At 41.2% G+C, this 17,571-nt stretch overlaps 1 protein-coding gene across 3 annotated transcripts in view; it reads right to left on the reverse strand.

The window, feature by feature from the left end:
- Positions 1 to 17,411, reverse strand: part of LOC122978829 (inactive rhomboid protein 2-like) — a 30,244-nt gene extending 12,833 nt beyond the window's left edge. The window contains exons 1-7 of one of the 3 annotated variants that reach the window (XM_044345855.1): positions 17,058 to 17,411; positions 8,945 to 9,245; positions 5,397 to 5,543; positions 2,834 to 2,985; positions 2,178 to 2,361; positions 1,146 to 1,367; positions 210 to 338 (exon numbers count right to left, since the gene is read on the reverse strand). In XM_044345855.1, coding sequence (XP_044201790.1) covers positions 210 to 338; positions 1,146 to 1,367; positions 2,178 to 2,361; positions 2,834 to 2,985; positions 5,397 to 5,531 — 822 coding nt within the window. In that variant the 5' untranslated portion in view covers positions 5,532 to 5,543; positions 8,945 to 9,245; positions 17,058 to 17,411. Of the gene's footprint in view, positions 1 to 209; positions 339 to 1,145; positions 1,368 to 2,177; positions 2,362 to 2,833; positions 2,986 to 5,396; positions 5,544 to 6,153; positions 6,605 to 8,944; positions 9,246 to 17,057 lie in introns of those variants that run through there. The other 2 variants (XM_044345854.1, XM_044345856.1) reach the window with 2 other exon arrangements.
- Between the last annotated feature and the right edge of the window lie 160 nt (positions 17,412 to 17,571).

The raw sequence follows: 17,571 nt of genomic DNA on the forward strand, positions 1-17,571 counted from the left end.
TGAAGGAAGTGGTTGCTGAAGATAGGGGGCTGATAAAAGACGCATATAAGCAGTGAAAATGATATTAAATGGTGGGCTGCTGACATACTAAAAGATAGGAAAGGAAGAACAGAAAGAACAATGAAATAAAAACTGCAAAAGGGAATCTAAGCAGAGAGAGAAATTGCTGCAGGGGCATTATTAAGAGTACGGAGCAGGAGCTCGCTGACCTTGCTGAAGAAGAGCGACTCGGACGTATCTGCAGAGTCCACAGTGTCCTCGTCCATCCAGCTGGGCCTGGCGAAGCTCCTCCTGGGGAAACTGCGACCTGTCTGAGAGCCTGCCAAGCCGCTACGACCCTGGACAACACACATCACACAATAAATGACTTCATACATGCATTATGCATCTTTGAACAGTTCAGTTATGCTCTACATAGAAATAAACAGTAATATAAACACTCAAAGCTGTATTTTGTCTCAAGGGACGCTAAACATGCACACAACCACAGACAAACCAACATCTCTGTAACTTACCAGAACTACACTGGAAAACCTCCAAACCCAAAGTATTTTATCCCCCAGTGGGTTTGTGGAGGTTGTTTTTGAGCTGAGTGAAGGTAAACAAGTGACACTATGCAAAGGTTTGACCACTCTGTGGATACTTTGCATAATTTGTTACCCCACATAATGATAATGCCAATATTTGAAATTGTGTCTGAGATCTATACAAGTTTTTTTTAATTTACAAAATTAAAATATATTTAAAAAAATCTGCATGCAAAAGTATGTACACCCCTTGTTTCTTTTAACAGATTATTTACCACTCTTACCACTATTTAGTTGGATTAATTCTGCCTCTTAAAGCAACAAAAGCAGATTTTAGTGTAGTCTGATTGTGAAGTAACCTCACATTCGTTTTCTGAAAACATCCCACATCATGAAATCTATTTGCAGTCCACAGAAATCTGTTACGAGTTTCTACTAAGTGAAGCTGTATAAATTCCACAGTTCTGACTAGCAAAGTTGTGGTTGCTGTGGGGAAAAATGGAAAATCTAATACAAACAATGTGCACGAAAAAAAAAATTGTAACACCACCCATTTCTAAACTTTTTCCTCAAATTCCCTTGAAAATTCTCTGGCCACACATAGGTACCCCCACCCACCCTCAGCAGGTTGGACGCAGCTCGGATGCTCATGCGGGCGACAGACTCCCTCTTACGTCTGGGGAAGCGGCTGTACCCGGAGCGCTGGCTGGTGATGGAGCTGAGCGAGGTGACCCCCGGGGTGACGGGAACCACGTGGGGGGTGTGGGGCGTCCTCGGGGAGCGGTTGTCCACCTCATCTGGGCAACGGAAGGCTCGTCCGCGTGCCAAGGGATCCACGATCTAGCGAAAACAAGTGATTATATTCAACCTGATATAGATATCTTACATGCATTGTCCTCTGAAAGCGTTGAAGATAAAGCAGTATTCTCAGCTAGTGAGCTGTGAAAGATGAGTCACTCAGAGATGATAATCTTTAAACCTTGCTGAGTTAACAACGGTCGCACTGTGGTACAAGACTTGCTTTTGCCTGCGTTTGTATGTGCATGCATTTGTGTAAAGTAAGAGGAGAAAAAAAAAAAAAAAAACTGTTGCTAGTTGAAAATACTTATCACTGATCCTCTAGATGAGATGAGCGAACAGGTGCAGAGCCGCAAAAAAAGCAGGTGAAGGTAAGAAGAAGACGGTGAAAAGACGGAAAACTACATATTGTGATGATGAGTAGATGAGTATGGCTGCCTGACAAAGACCGAAGAGAGTGACTTGATTCATCTGGGGCGCAGATGCTCCACGTCTGTCACCATACAGCGCTCTACGTTATTAAAGCCAGACACATTTTTCCCGCACTCCTTGCAACTTCTGTCTCTCACCATTTCTTTTTGGTCTCGTCCTTCTTGAGAAACCTCTCGGTGTCGTGACATTAAACCAGGCAGGTGGGGGGAAAAAAAAAAACAAAAAACAGACCCCATGACATAGACCCTGCGATATCTCATCTTGTTTCTTTTTGCTGTCTGTGAGGATATTTTGTCCTATTTAGTAATAAGATCAGGATATGAAAATGTTTCCAAAAAAACGTTAACCAGGATTTGAACTGATAGCCGGTGTGTAGGTTAGGGCGCGCGGTGATCACATGCCTCTATGACAGCAGAGTACCTTGGGCATCCTGTGTGTGGCTGGTGAGTCCAGGTTTTGGTCGATGCTGGTGGCCGTCTCAGGCTCTCTATATTGGGCCTTCAGCTTGCCGTAGCGTTGGCTGCAGTGGCGCAGGCTCTTCCTGTGCCATATCTGCTGCTTGGTCTCACAGCCTTCTCCCACCCCAAACCACTCGGCTGTATTCCTACAGGTAGAGAGAGAAGAGGGTGGACTAAGTACAACATACTGACAAACTTTAACTTGAGCTTAACCAGACATTATTCATTTCATTTTTGTCGACCACAAGACCACAATGTCGTCTACTGAGGGACCTGAAGAGGAAGTTACTGTTAAAGAACTACAGGGAAATGAATTTGCACTTTTTGACACATTTGGGTAAATGACCTGTGAAGAACTTCACTTGCATTTCCTTTATACATTTTTCAAGGGTTCGTTAGCTTATTGACTATTAACTAACTGTATGTCTTCGCTGTATGTTTTGACTTATTAAAAATCTAAACTTCTTCAAAATTAAATTCCTTCAATTGCTGGAGAGCACCCTGCCATTGTTGAATGGTGTGAAGAAAAACAAACGCGCACACACACACACACACACACACACACACACACACACACACACACACACACACACACACATAACAAACTCTCCGTCTTACTTGCGGATGCTTTGCGAGAGCGAGGTTTGTCTTCCAAACTTTGCCCTTCTGTCTCTGGCTGAAAGTCCTCCATCTCCGGCTCCGCTGACGCTCTCCGACACAGAACCGGTTGCTTGGCCACTTACGCTTTTTTTCAGAGACGGCCGGAGCGGCTGAACGGAGGAAGAGAGAGAGAGATGTTAGAGAAAGAGAGATGATGTTACTGTCCAGTGATTGTCCTTCAATATGATGTCTGCATGTAGAGATTGTGCAGGAGTTTTTCCATTTTCATTTAATTACTCGACTGCTTTAAAACTCATTTAGAATACAGATTAACTACAGATGCTTTACAGAAACCTTTTTGCATCATCTTAACAAAAGACCAATTACTAAACTGTAGGAATAATCCAATAATCTAAACTAAGCAGCAGCTCAGCAAGAGAGAAAAAATAATGTATGTATTACAGTTTGAATATGTATAAATCTGTATAATTACATAGGACTGCAGTACTTTACTGCCTAATTAGAATCAATTACAGAGAATTAATTATTGCAGGACCACATCTCAGATGAAATTGCTATTAAATTAGAGGACTATTAGGTAATTATTGCAATACTAGAATACTCTGGATCAGTGGCGAGTCTGAATCTCAGTATTCAGCTGCTTGATTAACTGCACATTTAATGTGCGCATGACAGCGTTCAGCCAATACAAAACAACACTCCTCCTCTCACTTTCTGTTCAGTGTTCTTCTGTTATGCAGTGTGCAGTGACTCATCAGACAGTCCGTTATCTTAACCTGCAGTGACTCGGCTCTCAGTGAGGTTAATGGTCTTGTCATTCTGAGAGTTTATGGAGCTCAAAGCGAGCTGTAAGCGAGCCAGATGTTCAGGTTGTGGCACTCAGCCGGTCGAGATCAGGCGATACGCTATCTCCCTCACTGCCACTATCAGGGTGTTGTCAGGGAAAACTAAATTTGCACATACGAATTACATAATCTTGGATTCTTTCCAAGATATATTCTATTCTACTATATTCTACTATATAGTGCAGTTAAATCTCTCTATAAGCTTGACAGAAAAGTTTCACAATCTTAGCATCAGTAAATCACAAGTAAATGGTGTGTTTGTGTAACTTAGTGAAAGCACAGACTCTCTCGGGTTTATAAAGACCAAACCTTCCAGTGACTTCCAGTAATTGTTTGGGTTATTATGAATCATTGAACTGTGCAGATTCTACACTTACTGACTGAAACTGACTTTTTATTTACTACATTCTTACTGAATGTTGATATGGTAACAGTTATCAAACAAACACAGTAATCAGTGCAAAAAACAAGTAATCGTAGGCTGTCTGCATGACATGATCCTCCAAATGTGGCCGCTCGCTGGCAATAACTGCACATGTAGAACAGGAACCTGCCAGCTCCCTAACCCAACTCTTTGGTGTGCTAGGTTCTCCACATAATTGAAAAATGCAAGTTAAAATGTGTAATGACAAGAATACGCATTTTCAAAAGAACATGTACTTGTTTCAGCTTTAACTAACGTGCGTAACGCAGCAAAGCTTTTCCAATTGAAGTTTTATTTATGTTTAAATTGTAGCCGTAGGCAGAGTACGGGGTGTCTTTCTTCTTTTACTTTCTTCTCTTGTAATGACAGTGTTAAAGCACATATCCTGTGAGTTCACACTATATTTGCATTTTTACAGCAGTAGCTGCTTAAGTGTAGCATGTCGTGCTCTGTTAAACTCTGCCTACCAACTACTTTGTGTAGCTGAAATGCCAACGTTTGTGTTCTAAGAATGGGGCCTACGAGGGGTAATGTGTGGCCTTGCACCCATAAACTGCAAGACAGCTGTCCAACATGCCTCCCTGCCCGAGCAAATGGCAAATACAGGGGAACAGAAGGAGAGTATGCTGCCCCGTTAACATCTTTTGAACCCGTTTGAACTTTAAAAAAAAAAAAGAATTACTGCCCCGGGTCTTTTTGTATTCCCCTCTGACTCTAATGAGGCAGCAGTAGTAGTAGTAGTAGTAGTCAGTAGGCATGGCTTCTCCTTCCATAGTATCTGTCCATCAACCCAAATGAAATAAAATATTCTGCATTAACTCTTGTAAGAGTGTTAGGGAATATCAAAAGCATATTTCTCTCCAAATTTGGCACACTAAGCCTAACTCCAGTTAATTAGAGCTAATTAGAGCCCTCCTAACTGATTTGAACCTCAATTTTGAGCCACATACTAAAGATCTGCTGAGGTCGGGTCGCTGAGTGTTACATCTTTGACATTACACAAATACCAACAGTACAACCCTAACACCCTGTTTATCTGCCTTTCTTTGAATTTTTAAAATTGCTTTCAATTGCATTTAATTGCTTTCTTCTGTGTGTTGTTAAAGCGCTGCGTTTATCTTTTTGTGAACGTTATATAGTATTTACTCAACATTCATGTGAAAACGCTCACCACACTTAGCACTGTAAGAGGAAGTGGCTACTCAATGTGATAACACATCTGCTAAGTTGCGATCTGCTTGAAGACAGCGAGGCGGTGAGAGATAAGTTGAGGTCGAAACGGTCAGCGTACCTGTTTTGCGGGGTCATGGGACGTCATCTCAGGTGGAGGTATTGCTATTACCAGGCTGGGTGGCTTCTTGCTCTGTAGACGGCTATCTGATTTGCCCCCGTTTGGAGGCGGCCCCTCCCCCTCCTGTGATGCCATCCTATCAGAATGCTGGAGGTGAGAAAATAATACTGTATGTAATGTACGGTACTTTATCTATACAAAAGTGTACATCCAAAACATTGATGTCATATAAAGATGTAAACTAAATACTGTAAAACTCATGTTTTCACAACTGTCCCTAAAATGTGACATGTCTATTCAAATGCATTTACACCAATGATCACAACACAACATAGTTTACCAGCACTATTCTCTACAGCAGGTTTTGGAAGCTTATGTGTAAAATGTGAATACACTCTCCTGTGGTGTTGTTTGATTGGATTCATACTCAAAATTAATGGTGTTGCTTGAGCTTGTCCACACTGAACCGCTCAGTTTGAAACGGTCAAGCTGCAAGATATGACTAAGAAGGTTAGAATTCAAATGTTTAAACTCGCAATAACTTATTTTTTTGGACACTTAGGGGCAGAGGAAACAAGCAATAATACAAAACTTCCTCATTATCACTTGATTAGTCATTACGTTAAACTTGTTAGCAAACAATTTCCTATTTACACATAGAGCAGATATGGAGCAACGTTAGCATTTATTTGGAGTCGTGTTTCTGGTCAACTCATGAATATATAAGTCTGTTTTTAGTCTCCACTGAGAGAAATACCTGTTAAATGCTCCACTCTGTTCATCAGCTAGTCACTAACTTCATCTGCCTGTCGTTAGGTGCTGGGCGGGTAGCGTATAGTGTATCTGCTGAAGAGAGCTGCTCGCTACAGCCAAAAACAACACTATGAGAGCAGTGAAAGTGAAGAAAAACAGTAAAGTTGCAAAAAAAAAAACCAATGAACTCAGAAGATGTTTTAAAGCTCCACAGAGCTGAGGGGAACTGCGGAGTCGGGTTAAATGGGTTCACGATCGCAAGTGGGACACGGTGAAAATGAATGAGTCTGAAGTCTCTCTTGAAAACACACGCTCTCCCTCTGTCTTGTGACAAATTTGTGCTTACAGAGGATCCACCCCTTTCCTCTATAACTCCAACAATAACTCAAAAAGGAAACTCTTTTAGTCTATCCAAACAAACATCCACTTGAAGCAGCAGCGGCTGGCTCTCTCCCAGCTCAATCTCTTAAAAAAAAAAAAAAAAAATCATTTCAAACTCCCCTCGCTTTCTGATTACATAAGCAAGGCAATTTTCTTAAGTGATCCTTAAAAGACTTTGCATTCACTTACAGCTGATGAGAAACGTGTAATATTAAACATGGCAACCTCATCGCTACACAGAGCTTCGATCATTGATTTAAGATAATGTAATAATAAAGGAAGAGGTGGGAGGAAAGAAGGGTCATGCCTCTTTCAGATTGCTGATTGCTAACAACCCTCTGATAATGAAATTGAAGTAATAACAGTGAAAACAACAGATGTATTACATTTATGTTATAGATTAAATGATGCTGTATAAAAGAGAGAAGGAAAGGAGCCGTCAAAAAGAAGCGAGATCATTGAATATGTTCAACATGTGCATGAATACAGGCTCTAAATAGCATGAAGAACACAGAGAAGGTTTGGATCAGCAGCTAATCTGGATTGCAACACTTTCCCTACTTGACGCTCCTCCTCAGGCAGCATCCTATGCTCGCAGTTTAGTGTCTGTATTCATGCACATATTGACCATATTAAATTCTCTCACTTTTTTTGCATTTGACTGCTTTCTTCCTTTTTTTCTGAGTTAGTCTGAAATAATACAGTGTAATTTGTTTAAATAGGAACTATTGATTTGCATGTGAATACTGAAGTTTCTAACCCAGAGACCAAAAGTGGGTGATATGATGCATCATATAACTTCATATTGTAATAGTTTTATCATGATATTGTACATTTAGTAGGAATTCATTTATTGACAAAATAACTAGATGGACATGTATGCCTGATACCTGACACATTCATGTATTTTGTCAAATTGATGCAAAAATGATATGAATCCCAAACACAGTCCTGCTCATTGATTTGCAGAATTGCCCATAAACTGTACAGCTCTCTACCACCTGACACATTTTTGGCTGGACTGGCTACAGACCAGACCTATAACCATGGTTGTCATGAGTGAGTGAGTGAGTGATTGAGTTACACCATTGGTCGCCCAGCCAAGTGTTGGAGTTTCCTCATTGGCCGCTGCTCTTTCAAAATGAATCGGCGCAAGATGATGGAAGTGGAGGACAGCGGCGACGCAGAGTGATTATGTTTCTGCTCTGAGCGTCAAGTCCAGTCTGATCGACTCTCTGCCTGGCTGCACTGCCTGATGTTTTCTGCCTGATGATTAACAGCATTAAAACATGAGTCTTGCAGGGTAAAAACATGCGACTCATGCAGCTGTGATATCAGTTTCGTGTGGGATGGATGCTCTGCAGGTGCATTGATTTGACTGCAACTGTGGTAAGTGGGCGGGCGGAGATAAGCCTCCTGAATTTGCACCCGAAACGCTGTCAAAACCTTCGGTTTACAATTTCCACTGCAGCCTCCATGATCATCAACTGGAAAAGAGGTAGAAAAAAGGCGCATAGAGGCACGAGAGAGCATGCACAGTTAAAGCACCCCGCATAACCATCACACCGACAAAACACTCAATACGCTGAAAAACGAGACATCTGCAGAGTGAAACAGATGAAAGAGCAGGGGAGTTAACAGATAATGAGAATAGTTATAGTTAGAATTAGCAGATGAACATTTAATATCCAGGAATTCACATTATAGACACTACAACTGACTATCCCTGTAACAAACTGGCCACAATCTCACATATTGACCATAAACGGTCCAGGCATATACTAGGTTTCGACATAGTCCTGTTTATCATTGAATGATGTATATCAGCATTCAGTATTGCCCAGCCCATAATATTGAATAATTTAAGGGCATAAAGAAATAACTGGTTAGCCGACTAAAAAAACATGAATCAATTCTGCAGGATCTAATGTGCATACTTGAGCCTCTAATGAAAAAGCAACTGATACACCAGCTGATGACATCAGAAGATTGTGATCAATAATTCTCTGAAATCATCACACATCCTCCAGGTGGTTAGTAATCTATATCCACTTCCTCTTGAGTTGTTTACAGCCCTGCACTCCTTATTGACTAAACATGATGATGATGATGCACATAGTAGTTGCTCTGCATGAATCGCCAGCTAACACCTGCAGATATCATAGACCCAACAATTTAAAAAAAACACACACACATCAGTGTTACTGAACTACCTGTTATCAATACAAAGTGCTAAAAGTTTGGTGAGTGGTATTCATGTTAAATCCCCACATGTGCACATACTGTACTCCGTACAAAACAAACGACTCTTAAAAAAAAAAAAATCACATCCACAGTCTTCTCGTTTGTAACCGCAGATCTGTCGTGGCACTCGTTACCGCTCAAAGACTAAAGAATAATACTGTCAGACTTACTTATTGCCGTCTTCCAGTCTTTACCGATCACAGTCAACAGCGGAGCAAACAGCCAGTCTATTCCTGGAGTGGAGAATGTCTCCTAGCATTATACTATAGAAATCAAAGGCGCTGCAGAAAATATCCCTATGGTGTCACGAGCCTCGGCCAACACATCCATTATGTTATTATGGTCTTGAAAGCCTTGAAGTTGTTCTTGAGTTGTGGTTTACAAGAATCAATGTGAGACCCGGGGTGTCTGCGGCAGGAATGGCAGCAGCAGGGAAACCTGACACCAGCTCAGTCAATAGGCAAGCTTCCACTACAGAGCCAAAACACGGTTAGACAGAGCTTCACTTATTGTCCATGTCACCTACTTTGCCCCAACACCCCCCCCCCAAAAAACAACATTTCTGTAACACATTTATGTTAATATAGGTGTACATTTCAATTTGCCAACAGTGTTTTTAATTATGTGTGATAAATATTTCAAGCTTGGGCTGAAAGCCTGATTCAGCCCCCTTGAGACGAAGAGGAGGCTACTGACAATCTAGCTTGTGGTTTAGTGGAATAGTGGGTAAAGGCTGGATCCCATCCACTTAGATAATGAAATAGCTGGGAATCTCACTAATGGACAGAGAGCTCAAGTGGCGGAGAGACTGCTGCTGACCACAGTCTATCATTGTATACAGGCAGATGTTAGGATCCACATAGGAAGACTAATATGAAGGGACCGCGTTTGGTATTCTCGAGAGGGAAGATAATATAGATAACGCTGTACGGAGCTAGAACCCTATGTGAGGCAGTGACCAGGGAAAAAATATGTATGATACAATATCGAGTATATTGTACCGACACATGTCAAAATAGTGATCTTTAAATTACAAATATTCTAAAACAATATCAGCTTTTCTTTCAAAAAAAGAACAAGGTACAGAATATAAAGCATGAAGACTCCATCAGTATCAATTATTTTAATAATTAATTATTAATTAATTGATGCCACTTTGGTAAGCAGCAATGCTGTTCTGACACACTACTGATCCATATGTAAGCTTTGTCTTGAAATGGTAGTCAGTCAGCAAGTAGCAGCACCATAAGGGCATGTTTGCTGGATAAACACAGATCTTTCCTAATCATTGACTGTCCGTGCACTCCGCTATGTATGAGCCACAGCTAGCACATGTGAAACTTAATTTGCAAATGTGATAAACGGGCGTTTGAGCGAGCTAAATAGGAAGAGAAGATTCCCCCCCGTCCTCAGACGTGACAGTGAGCTTATCAGTTCCCTGGTTGTGGTTACACATCTCAAAAGAGTCACATGCCAGAAGAAGCTCTGCACTTGACCATTAATCAGCGGGACTGTCGTGTATGTGTCACCCCTTTGTGTTTGGTGATATCACATGTTCCTCAGAGATGGCGTCACCATGGAGAGGCCTACCCTCAGCCTGTGTCGGTAGGTTTGTTTGTATGTATTCCCTTTTGCCTGACGCTGCGGGCCAGTGTTATTCAGGTGTCGTTAGTGGAGACAGGTTGAACTGTGCTCATTTACTCTGAGCTGCACTCAGGAAAAAAAACTGCCCCTAACTTACAAACACCACACATAACCCACATGTAGGGGTGAGGGGAAGATATCTTGTTTCATTTTCTGCCACACGCACTCAGCAGTTGATCTGCTCCACTTAGGTCAATCACACTTACTGTACAGGCGACACCAGACAAACATGCGAAACAAGGGTGCTTTTCTACACTCGGTTACATAAGTGTATTAACATGATCTAATTTCCCTTGTATTGTGGCAAAAATCTGAAAGTCATGATAGTGAAAAAACACACGCTGACTGTCATTTTATACTATATGTTATTGAATTTAAATGAATGCTATCAAGGGAGCTTTGGGTAGAGCAACAGCCTCACACCCCGCAGTGTATCATATAAAAACACTGAGACATGGAGAAGAGACTGAGGTGTCAAACACGCCTGCTTCGAAGGGAACCAAACTCTTTCACTTGCTGTGTATTTTTAGGTGCTTTTCTCACATCTGAGCCAAAAGAATGGTTGAGAAACTACATAATGCGCCTCCACAGCAGTGATCTTATCGTTTTCTGCTTACTGTGTGGTGAGAAGAGAAAGTCACGCTGCACTATGGCACCGTGTGAGTGCCAAACTACTATAAGCCTTTTTCTTACTTGTACATTCAAGACGTTTACATCATCCTGCGAAGCAATTTATAGCAGTCGAGTAAGAATCAGATGTACTTCGGTAGTAAAAGCGACCGATATCAACAACTGCAAGCCTTACCGGGATTTATATAAAATGAAATTTCATTTTGTGAGACATGTCTTATAGAAAAGCGACTGAGTGAACACAAAGGACTGGCCTGTGATACGGCAGATAAAGGTTTAATATATCATTTTTACTAAACAGCATTCAGGCTCATGATTTATTGGTTCTCTCCTCCACTGCAGTGATGCACAGTAGCTGAACAAATAACCGCATGCAAAGTTTTACATCAGGAGACACAAATATAGGCTATTTGGCCAGTTCAACATTTCAAATGTTATATTTGAAAACCAGTGATAATAAGTTGTTGTAGCAACAAGTTGCTTAATTGAAACTTGTTAAATAATGTCAATCAAAGAAAACACTGAGCAGTAACTTTATAAACTTTGGTCGGTCGGATCTATTTACAATATAATGTGCAGATGGCTGTCGAACTGTTTAGTTTAGGCAGTGGGATCTGTGCATCCTTATTATTATTATTTGGACAGTACATCACATTAACATGTGTTAATACCTGCAGACTGACAGCTGAGCCAGCTGTGGTTTGGATGACAGAAACAGAAACTTGTGTCACCTCAGCTGATGGTTTGGATGAAAAGAATGTCTCATTTCACTAAGAATGTGTTTCCTCTATTCCTCTTCCCTCACATTCTTTCTTTGCATCTCTTCCACTTCCTTAAACGTCTCCTTGTATACTTCACTTGAGTCTCATCCTCTCCTCATAAAGGGAGGATAAGACTCAATTAAGTGGAACGAGGACACATTTAAGACTGATGACAAACACTCTGGGCTCTAAACAATATTACACTACATTGTTCCTCCTGTTACAGTGACTTGAAACCTTCCTTATTCACACCTTCTTCAACTACAGTAAACATTTACTGAAAGACAACTGTACCAACACACTGAAATGATTAATGATGATTAAATGAGTCATTTTTCTGTAGATGCACACAATAGAAACAGCTGTCGGTCAACGCCGTCATTGGCTACATGAGGAACCGACCTTCAGGTCATTGCCTCATCACTTCCTCTTAACATCCACTAAATTTAACGTACGTCTTCCTTTATAGATCCTGACAAAGACGTACACAAAAGCATGAGTAACCAACGGTCAGATCCTGCTGCACCACGCCACGTCAGAATTTCCCTCGACCGACACTTCAGTCCACAACTTGCGTTTTGTTGACTCACAGATTCTTATTCTGTCACCATCATCGCTTCAAAATCCCCACTTCCTTATTTTCATTTTCAGTTTGTAGTTTTTAATGTCAGCATTTTACTATGGGTACATAGTGTAGTTATTTTACCCCGGAGCCCTGTTTTTGGCAGGCTGCCTCAGACCGAAGGAGACTCTAGAGCAAAGGTTATGGGAAGAACTGGGACGGAGCCCCAGTGTTGTCAGCTATAGGTGCTGAAAATAAGATCTTTTCACGTTTCCACTTCACAACTTCCCTTTTAAAGTCATAAAGTTTTCTCATTTCAATTAGACTTGTTCCTTACTCATATTTTTTTCAAACTCAGGGTATTTCCTTCCCTTTATTTGACGGTCAAAAGTGTAGCGAAACAGGAAAAATGGGTAGAGAGAAGGGTATGACGTCCAACGAATGTCTGCGACAGGAATCAGACCACAGACATCGTGGTTCTGTTGCGTCTTAACTAGTGAGCAACTGACTCACACCAATTTTTAGGGTATTTACAATAAATTAAAAGTATGTTGCTTGAGACTTAATCCAGAATGCCATAACATAACATGATCAAATAACTGTGAGTTTCTATTTTCAAATGTTAGCCTAATAGGCGCAAAAAACAATGTGATTATAGGATTCATACAAAAGTAAACGAGGCTTCTGAAAACGAACTTTCCTTCCTATTTCCATTTTAAACAAACAGATTTTTCCTAACACAGCTTATCTGTTTAAATAAACTGAGTTGTTGGACAAGGCTCGTGCTGTAAATGGAAGAGGAGAGAAGACCGAGTGCCAAAGGGCCTTACAGTAGATGGGCCAACAGCCAGCTGGCAGAAAGCCCTGAGTATGAAGAGGAGCGCCTTGCTTTAACAAGACCTTTTTAAGTTGATCAATACCTTTGATAGCAGCAATGAAATGACATCCTGTTCCTGATAAATTTCATACAAAAGACGGGCGACACGTCTGGTTTGGTATGACTGCATTGTTGCCGTGTGTGTGTGGATGAGTACAGACTGATCATGACTGAGCAGGCAGCCATTATTTCAGCAGGAGCTTAACCAGCTAAAAGCGTAGGAGACAGAAGTGAGTTTCAGTGGTGAGTTTGTGTGCTTCTAAAGGGTCAACAGCAACAAATGAAACTACCCCCTCATTCTTCACTTCCAACAACAGAATCTTTCTCAACACAGAAACCTTTATATATCCCCTTTACCTTTATTTGGATGATAATAGCACTTTGGTGACTCAAACTAATCAATAGCTACATTTAAAAGCTACTAGAGCAAAGTAATTCAGGTTCACTATCAAGGCATTTGAAAAAAATGACCCTCAAGCTTCAACTTAACTGTTCCAGATAGTTTAAAACATTGCAACATCTTCCAAGGGTCTGCATGCCCAAACTCGCATAACAGCGAGCTACTATGCAATACCTCAGCAACAGCCTCGTTCCCGGTCCAAGAGTTCTTTACAATCTTCAAGATGTGACCTACATAACTAATGTTAAGAGAGTGAGAGCATGCATAAGATTAAAAAAAAAAAGTATTGATTTGTCATGGGTGCCGCCACTGTGTGCATACATGTGTGTGTGTGTGTGTGTGTGAGAGGCAATCTGTCACGCAACACACAGCCTCCTTCTGAGGGTTTTGTCAGAGAAACTCCTGTCAGCTGGCCCAGCCTGGCTGTTAAAACTGAGAAAGACGAAGTAGTCTACTCGCGCTCGCTGTCACAAGTTAACTGCAGTGTCAGACATAATGTGAGCAAAAGACATTTTGTCCCCTCGTGGATCCCAGACAGGAACGTTAGAGGAAAAATGAGCTTTTTTTTTTTTTTTGATATCGCAATAAATGGTCGATACAAACTCGCTCACCTTTGGGAGCTTCATGGCAAAGCCACACACAAATCCTTTTAAGGTTTATGAGTCTTTGGGCTTCAAAGCATTTCCGGGACTGTGCCAATATTTTGAGATAATGTGTCATACGCTGTGGAACGAGGGTTGGCATGAGAGTGCAGGGGGAAAAAAAATTCCAACAACCCGGCCAGCAACTTGATACTCATGTGACTGAAATGTGTTGTTATTATAAAAGCAAATAGGAACAGTGTTTCCTGGGCGTGTTGCGGTGTCACGACTGAAAAGAGATAAGATCATGGAAGGAAAACCCCCTGGAGGGGAAGATCTGACAGGATTTGAGTCTCATCCTATGATAAAACTGAAAGACACTGAACAATGCTTGGAGTTTCCGTACTTCTAGTAATAAGAGCAGTGAAACTAGTTGTACATTAATCAAGCACCATATTGTTTATTGTGGGATAAAATGGACTATTGTGAGCTGTTGTCGGGGAGGTAACAGAGAGCAGATGCGTTCTACATCTGTTTAAAACCACCACCACTAAACAACAAACAACAACAAACCAAAAATCTAATTCCTGGCACCATGAACATGAAGACACAGTGCTTAACAAAGATTTACTTTTACATTTTATGGGGCTTGTTTAAAATCATGACAGCGCTTGCTTACTGATTCTGATGAGGTGTGTGACTGTTTGGTGAAACTCATGTTTCCTTATATAACAACATGAATATAAACTCTCTAATTTGCACTTGATTACAGTCTTCCTTGACACAGTCCGTTAAGTCAGTAGCAGGTGCACAAGTGGTGCAGATGCACGTAGATGCGGCTCTTTTATCATTTCTTATTGTGCAACATACACCCCCCCCCCCCCCTTTTTGCTTTTACACATTTAATTTCTTCTTTTCTTTGGAACGCCCTCACAGACGCAGAAAAACAGTGTGATTGCCTAATATAGACCGTCATGGAAAACACCATGCGGTACTTCTTCTTCTACCCACTGCTTGTGGTTGAACACATTAATAAGCACATACAGTATATCAGAACATACATTGGGTTGCTGTCTTGGCCACTGAAGGTATGATGGCGTTATTAAAGTTTGAATCAACCTCTTACAATCCAGTTACAATAGATCTGTAGTCCCTACATGTAAAAAGGTAGCATGTACTGCCTTTTCAAGTAAATATGTAGTCTGATGTTTTGTTGCTGGAGGGGACGCTATCCGGCTGGACGGGCTGGTGAGGAGAGCTGGCTCCGCGGTTGGCACGGACCTGGATTCCCTTATGTCAGCGGCAGAGAGAAGGACCCTAAATAAACTGTTGTCCATCCATCCATCCATCCATCAGGGACAATGCCCGCCACCCTCTACACAGCACATTCACTAGACAGAGGAATATGTTTAGAGGCGGACTGCTGTCTCATTCTTGCTCAATGGACAGAATGAGGAAGTCTTTTGTCCCCCCGGGCCATACGGCTATTCAACTCTCTCCAGCGCTGGCGGGGTGAAACTGACTATTAGGCGTGATGCTGCCTCTCTGTTGCCACCCGTGCTCACCTGCATTCTGTCATTAGGCTGCTGGTTACTGGCTATGTGACCCCAATGTGCAATTTGTATTTGTTTATATATTTATTTACAATTTTATATTATATTATCAGTAAATATTATAACACAAACACTGCAAAAATGTTGTGAAATCATTACTATACTTCTACACTGCCTACTCCTATAAGGCTGTAGGTCCTTACATACTGGTTAAAAACACAACATGCAAGTACACCACTAGATTTTAGTTGGGAAAGAAGTGATCCTGGCACCTGGACCTGCAGTACACTACACCACTTTATCTAATCAACCAATCATTCAAGAGAAGTGTGCCCAGTAACACTGACCCACATTTTCACCAACTGACAGTCAGAAATGAACTGTTAACAAGCCCATTAATCAAACGAGTTTGCTAGAACAGGTGCTGCAATTTTTTTTTAATGTGAGGAACTCCTACACGCATTTCCTGCCTCACACCAATAATAAAACAACAACAGTCCCTTCTGAAAACTGCGAGCTGACAAAAACAAAATAAACTCATGTAACGTTCACTGTAAGTTCAGTCATTCCTAGATATGTAACTGCATTAACTTGTACACTAGTCAACATACTCGACTGTATCTATTTTGGTCATCATGTGTGAATCTTCGGATGTAAGTTTTGTGGCTTAGCTACACAGGAACCGAAACGTTCCTACTGTTGCTTTTGAGTAGCTTATTAAAACCTAATGTCAATCACATGGAAATGTCAGTTTCAGTTACGTTAACTCCGGTGAACCGCGGCGTCTGAACGCTCCCTCCCACATTCTTTAGGAAACAAACGGGCGGAGTGTAACGCAAAAAGAAATTTGTCGGCGCATGGTGACTATAATTAACTTAAAGGGGATAAAAGAGGGAAATTTGAGATGAATAATGGTTGGTTATGAATTTGTCCCGGCGGCTGGAGCAACAAAGGGCTTGCTGAGGCTTGCTCGCTTGGGTGAAAACGACCGTTGTGAGTCAACATTTTAAATGCAATTCGCTGTATTATTTGTCATTTTTTAAAAACGCTTTGACGTATAAGTTCACATCTATTAAAACTTTCTTTATTAGAGTTGTTATAGACAGCGTTTTTTTTTATTTTAGCGTTTTAATTTAGATATTTAACTAATATCTGTTTCCATTTGAAATCCTCGCTAATAACCGTTGACCTAAACACTGGAAGTTAACGTTAACTTTTAACGGCTTTAACGGTACAAACATAAATGCAAGCTAGTAAGAGTCTCATCACACTCACCTCCAAGAAGAAATAGCTGGGTTATTATTCATTAGCTGGAGATATTTGTGAGAAATGCAACCATGCTGTAGGTTGCTGTCCTCCACCACTATGTCACTACTTCCCTCTTTCTCTGTTCCAACATCCTTGACTACGGCTCCACGGAGGAGCAGAGGGGCGGAGTTACGGGTTATCTTACCCACAGAGGAGTCGGGCTGGGCCCCGGCCAGGGCCAGCCTCTTCAAAAAGCCGCACTAACCAAAGTCCTACGAGTCAGATTCATTCCTACGCAAACACCTGGTTGCACAACTAAAATAGTTACAGTAGTTAAGCGGAGCCACACCTAAATGACACGGAGTTAATTGATGACACAGGATTCAATGCAATTTGCTACTGTGAAATCTGCATCAGTAACAATAATGGTGACCAAACTACAAGAAATGATCTGCGCTTGTCTCATAATATTTTTATTTGTATTCGCCAGATGCGAATACAAATCTATAAATATTTTAAAAAGGAATGATTAAAATCAGTG

This window comes from Thunnus albacares, chromosome 3, assembly GCF_914725855.1.
Source record: "Thunnus albacares chromosome 3, fThuAlb1.1, whole genome shotgun sequence".
NCBI classification, from domain to species: Eukaryota; Metazoa; Chordata; class Actinopteri; order Scombriformes; family Scombridae; genus Thunnus; species Thunnus albacares.